Source organism: Triticum urartu, chromosome 2, assembly GCF_003073215.2.
Source record: "Triticum urartu cultivar G1812 chromosome 2, Tu2.1, whole genome shotgun sequence".
In the NCBI taxonomy this organism is placed as follows: domain Eukaryota; kingdom Viridiplantae; phylum Streptophyta; class Magnoliopsida; order Poales; family Poaceae; genus Triticum; species Triticum urartu.
Window position 1 is genome coordinate 713,777,386 of NC_053023.1, and position 5,533 is coordinate 713,782,918.

Below are 5,533 nucleotides of genomic sequence, written 5' to 3' on the forward strand. Positions count from 1 at the left end.
ACAAAATGTGTTTTTTGAATTTTTTTCTAAGGCTGCACTCACCAAATGGTGACTACTCGGTCCTACTGTACTACATAATAGTGTACAAGCGTGGGATTTATTATGTATAGCCGGCCATTGCACTTGACTGTGGGTAGTAGAGGAAGGACTGGAGTCAGCTCGGGGTATGCTGGCTAGCTCGCTGTCGAGGAACAGTGTAGGAAGAGTACCAACGGTGTGCATGGGCAGTAGGCCCGATTCCTCCCTAGCTAAAGACTAAAGTCATGTTAAAAATATTCTCTCTTTTCCTTGCGTTTGCATAAACAAAACTTATATAAAAGTAAAGTTGCAACGGTCGTACGTGTGCACCATGGATGGATGGATGGATGGATGGATGGATGGAGGAGACGCCTTGCTATAAAGGGAGAGCAACATCATCTATCCATCGACCAAGGCTATGCCATTGCTATTGCTAGCGGTTCTGCTCTGCTCGCGTGCCTAGCTACATTTGACTTGCTTCCATCTCACATCCACCCAACTCAAGGAGGATCTACTGTTCCAAACTACCAGACTAGGTAGCAGCAGCAGCAGCAGTAGGATCATCCATGGATGAGCTGTGGAAGGACATGTCGCTGTGCTCCACCCCGGTGGCGCTACAGTCGTACCACCTCCACTCGCCGGCCGCTCATCCCTACCGCGGCGCCGTGTACCTGCAGGACTACCTCGCCGGCGCCAACTCAGTGCCGCAGCCGCCCCGCACGCCGCCTCCTCCACCTCCTCACACGGCGCTCAGCCTCGAGTTCACCAACCTCGGGGGCGCCACCTCGGCCGCCAGCTCCGGCGACGACCCTGTCCACTTCGGCTTCTCTCTCTCCGGAGGCAACAACAGTAGGAGGAGATCAACCGTCCTGCAGCCGGCCGCGGTGGGTGGCGACCGGCGGCAGCGTCGGATGATCAAGAACCGGGAGTCGGCGGCGCGGTCGCGGGCGCGGAAGCAGGCCTACACCAACGAGCTGGAGCTGGAGCTGGAGCAGCTGCGTCGGGAGAACAAGATGCTCATCCAGCGCGAGAAGGACTTCATCAACGTACGTATCTATCCTCTCGATCTGTCGTTGTCATTTAGTTACTAGTTTGATTATTGCGTGCTAGCTACTCGAAGCATTACGATGATTGCGTACGTATTGCATTGTTGGCTTGCAGGATCGTCAGGCCAAGGCGGCGCAGTTAGCCGTCCCCGACCGCCGGAGCGGTAGGAGCACTGCTACTAGCCTCCAGCAGAAGCAGCAGCATGAACAGAGGTGCCGCTCGGCCCCTCCACCGTGATTGGCGCGGCGGCCGTGGACTGTAGCAGCAGCAGCTCCATTCCACTTAGTACAATGGATGGATTCTCCAAGCTAGTTAGCTAGTCTACTAGATGACTTGACTAGCATTGGAGCTCTCATTATTAACTACGTATGTACTGTACTGTGTAAGATTTCTTGTAAAATTAAGCAAGTAGATAACTACCGTAGCACTTGCTTAGATATGATGAGTCTCTCTCCGTAATAATATTAAGGTAGGAGATGAATGAATCAATTGAGCTACGTGCACAAATTTACGGCATTTCTTTCCATCACAAGGCCTTTGCTTGAGTGAGCGAGGTGGCAAGAAGATAGGGGTGTGTTTGGGTGCATGCATACCATGTAGCTTGCTTGCCGGCTGGCTGCATTATTGAAGCAAATTTTCTTTGACGTTTGGTGGCCTGCGTATATGCTTTTTCTCTCGCATACACTGGACATTATTAAGGTTTTTTTTTTTGCAAGTCGGACATGATTAAGGGTTAAGAGCTACATATGACACACAAAGTACTCGGCAACTGGGTTGGACGGTGGTTGCGGCTCCACGTTCAGCTTGACGAGCATGCAGTCGTAGGCGAGCGATCCTGTTGACGGCGTGGCGAACCAGTTGCAGTGCTATGGTCGCAAGGGAAGTGCACGCGAAGGGATGAGGAGGAGGGTGTCGAGGCATAGGACTAGGAGGAGAAGTGCAGTATGAGTGTGATGGCGATGTTAGTCTAGTAGGCCACGGGCGAGGGCCGGGGAGGGGGGAGGAACGACGCCGATGGCGACAACGTTGCTAGCGTTGTGGCTGCAAGGGAAGTGCGTGCGAAGGGACGAGGAGGAGGGTGTCGAGGCAGAGGACTAGGAGGAGAAGTGCAGTATGCGTGTGATGGTGACGTTAATCCAGTAGGCCACGGGCGAGGAGGGGCGGGAGGAACGACGCCGATGGCGATCGCGACAGCGGGAACGACATGGTTTCCATGCGGCAACGTTGACGAATAAGAGTGAGAACAGAAAGTAGTCACTTCGAATTTCTAAACCATAACATGAACACCTTAGTACAGTATAATAGGGAGATACACATATATTCATCTACGACCGTTGAAACGAAAAACGTACAACAAGAAAGTCATGTGAAACAGTGAGATAAAGCTACCGGTCATGTGAAACAGCGAGATAAAGCTAGCTAGCAAAGATCAGAATCCTATGTTGTACTATCAAGAGATAAGAGAAGGATGTTCCTACAAGGCTCCTTAGAGTTCAGCGATCGTGGGCCGTCGGATCGTGATGCTTGATGGGTTTTGGGCCGTTGGATCGAGAGGTGGGAGGATCTAGGCCGTCGGATCTGGAAGAAACACTGCTGGAATGAATAGTAATGGCAGCAGAATGTAAATACCATGCTCCCACCAGGACATTTTGGTCATTTCGCATGGTGGGGGTATAAAAGGGGGCTGCTCATTTGACGAAGACCTAGCCGCCTCCTCCCTCGCTCGCTCCTACAGCCGCCTCCCTCCCTCCCTCCCACGCAGCCGCCTCCCTCCTCCCTCGCTCGCGCCTTCGCCCCGCGCCTCCCCCGCGCCCAGCTCCTCCTGCCTCGCCGCCGCCTCCTCTTCCCTCCCGCGCGCCTCCTCTCCCCTCCCCCCCGCGTGCCTCCTCCCTCCCACCCACATCGCCGCCGCCACCACCCACCGCCTCAAACGGCGTCGTCGGCGGCCAGATCCGCGGCAGCAGAGCGCCCCCCTCCCCCATGACGACCAGCAGCGGAGGAGGGAGGACGAGGAGCATGACAGCGGCGGCGGCGGGGAGCAGCAGTAGCAGGCGGAGGCGCTGCAGATCCCCGCCGAGCAGGCCGCGCTGGTGCTCGGGGTGCTCGCCGCCGTGCTCCCCGGCGACGACGACGAACCCGCAACGGAAGGAGCCGGTGCCTCCCCGCCCCCATCTATCCACTCCGTCCAGGTCTCTCTCTCTCTCTCTCTCTCTCTCTCTCTCTCTTTCTCAGTTCCCGTTCTTACATCCACTCTCGCTGCCAGATCCTCCTGTACCCGCAGTAGATAGAGAGAGGGATGATGCGAAGGAGACGAGAGGAAGGAGAAGCCATGCCCCGTCCATTGACTGGGCTCTGTTTCATCACCCCAATCTTCCTACCTCTATCCCTTTCTTTCAGGTACTCTCTCTCCCTCCTGATTAGCCTGCTCTCCTCTCTTATGCATTCCTTTGTTTGATATAATACCTGAAATTTCCCATCTTTGTGTTGCACTGGAAGATTTTTTTGTGTACATGCATACAAGGCGCTCGATGAAAATCCAAGCAGGTTGCAAGGGAAGGCAAATTCCATTTTATGCTCATGTGTAATCATTGATTCTTTTTTTCTCACATTTAGCATGCAGTCAACTTTTACTTATATGTACAATATATTACCTCTTTCAGTTATATGACTTGCACACACACAATATATTGCATCTGTAGGTCATGTGACTTGCCTACGGAAGATATGAGTGTCCTTGGAAAATATTATTATGCTGGATCTACTATGGTTGCCACATTATGCAAGTCAGCATTTAGTGATCTAAAAGTTTAGACCATGACATTATGTTCAATGCTCAGCAAATACACCCTTCGCAGGTATATTTGGCAGTTCATTCACAAGTGACTTGCAATATCTGCTTACTGAATTTTTGGTGTTAATTTTACCTTCTGTTCAAGCATTGTGTGTTTTGTCTTCTACTAACATGTATTTTCATATGGCCGAACAAATCAACTGCTAGAGATTTCAGAAACTGTTCAACTATGCATTTTTTATTACATTTTTTTGATCACCTTTTTGGACTTTAACTCCCTATTGTATGTATGTATATTAATTTTCAGTGGATAAATTTCAAGGGTTTTAACTTTTTTCCTTTACACTTCCTAGCAACCCAGACCAGCGCCATGGCAACAAGCTTGCCCTCCTACCCCAACCTTGAACTTGAGCAGCCGATACCACCATGACTTGGTGGCACAGCTGGTGGAACCGGCCTCCCTAAGCGAGCCATCGTATGGCCGCCGCGCTTCCGCTCAGTAGGTACTACTCCCTTTATCTCATCTTCTCATCAGCTAAATGAACACATGTGGTTCGTCTGCCTTTTGTTCTCCTGGATCCAAGAACCCTTCCTTCGTTCCAAATCCAGAACGATATTCCTTTTTTATCTGGATTGGGATTTTAATTAGGAAGATTTTTTCTAGGTAGAGGAGTAGAGGCATTGTTTCCAAGGTTAGTAGTGAGGTGTTGCAGATTAGAGCACCATCGGCAGTTTTTTAGCACCATGGCAAGGTAGAGGTGCTCCGTGTGCCCGGCATCTTCAAAAGAATCATCTCATGCAGTATTCCAAAAATGTAGCATTATGTAAAAGTCTGGTTATGAAAATCATATGAGCAGAGATAACACACTTATCAACTTTCTGCATTAGATTACTTAGTTGTGAGCTAGAACCTGAAGAAAAGTGAAGCAAGCTAGATACATAATAATTAGGCACTCCCTACAACTCCAATACCAAATAGGCGGACAGACATCTTGGCATTCGACAGTAGGAGACGATGAGCTTGAGAAGTGAGATGGTTCTGTTGAAGTAACGGTGCGTTTGGGAGGTCTGGCCGTTGACCATTGCGTCCATATGTGGGGTTGGCTGGTCCTGCACCTCTTCCGGCGGTAGCGGTTGGGCGACAGCTGAAGATCCTTCTCAAATTTGAACTCCATTTTTTTAAGATTCCCTATTTTTTGCACACTGATGATCACATTTTTGAACTGTATAATTGATTCCCTATTTTTTGCACACTGATGATCACATTTTTGGACAGTATAATTGATCTTGGTATGGTTTATAGCTTCCTGCTACAACTCTTACCATTATCCAATCAAGTTCATCCATGTCAAACACTATCGACTTGAAACAGAGTAGTGTCAAAGAGAAGGTTTGATTGTACTATTTAATCGCTCATCAATTTCATTTTCTACTTTCTTCAGTTGGAAAACTTCAACCTAAAAAATAAACTGGTGGTCTATACGAAATAACACATCAGTTTTCTACTGATTTATGCCTCACTTTTTATTTGTCTCAGCAGATTAGAGTAATAAATTGATGGTCATTCTCTACTTTGTATTTGTATTTTTTTATGAGATTGATCCAAGAAAGAATGACATGTATGCAATACTCACTAAATTGTAGGGTTGTATAGCAAGGCTTATAGTCTCGAATTAT

General features: G+C 49.2%; 1 protein-coding gene across 1 annotated transcript; it reads left to right on the forward strand.

Annotated features, from left to right (window-relative positions):
- The first annotated feature begins 425 nt into the window (after positions 1 to 425).
- On the forward strand, positions 426 to 1,656 carry LOC125534296 (bZIP transcription factor 27-like). The gene is made up of 2 exons (XM_048697554.1): positions 426 to 1,064; positions 1,180 to 1,656. The coding sequence occupies exons 1-2, from the start codon at positions 585 to 587 to the stop codon at positions 1,300 to 1,302; spliced, it is 603 nt and encodes a 200-aa protein (XP_048553511.1). The 5' UTR covers positions 426 to 584; the 3' UTR covers positions 1,303 to 1,656.
- The last annotated feature ends 3,877 nt before the right edge of the window (positions 1,657 to 5,533 follow it).

Bases quoted from the DNA above. Each gene is read 5' to 3' on its own strand.
- LOC125534296 (XM_048697554.1), top strand. From the start codon at position 585: ATGGATGAGCTGTGGAAGGACATGTCGCTGTGCTCCACCCCGGTGGCG. The intron at 1,065-1,179 runs GTACGTATCTAT...GTTGGCTTGCAG, and splicing joins GCGAGAAGGACTTCATCAAC to GATCGTCAGGCCAAGGCGGC.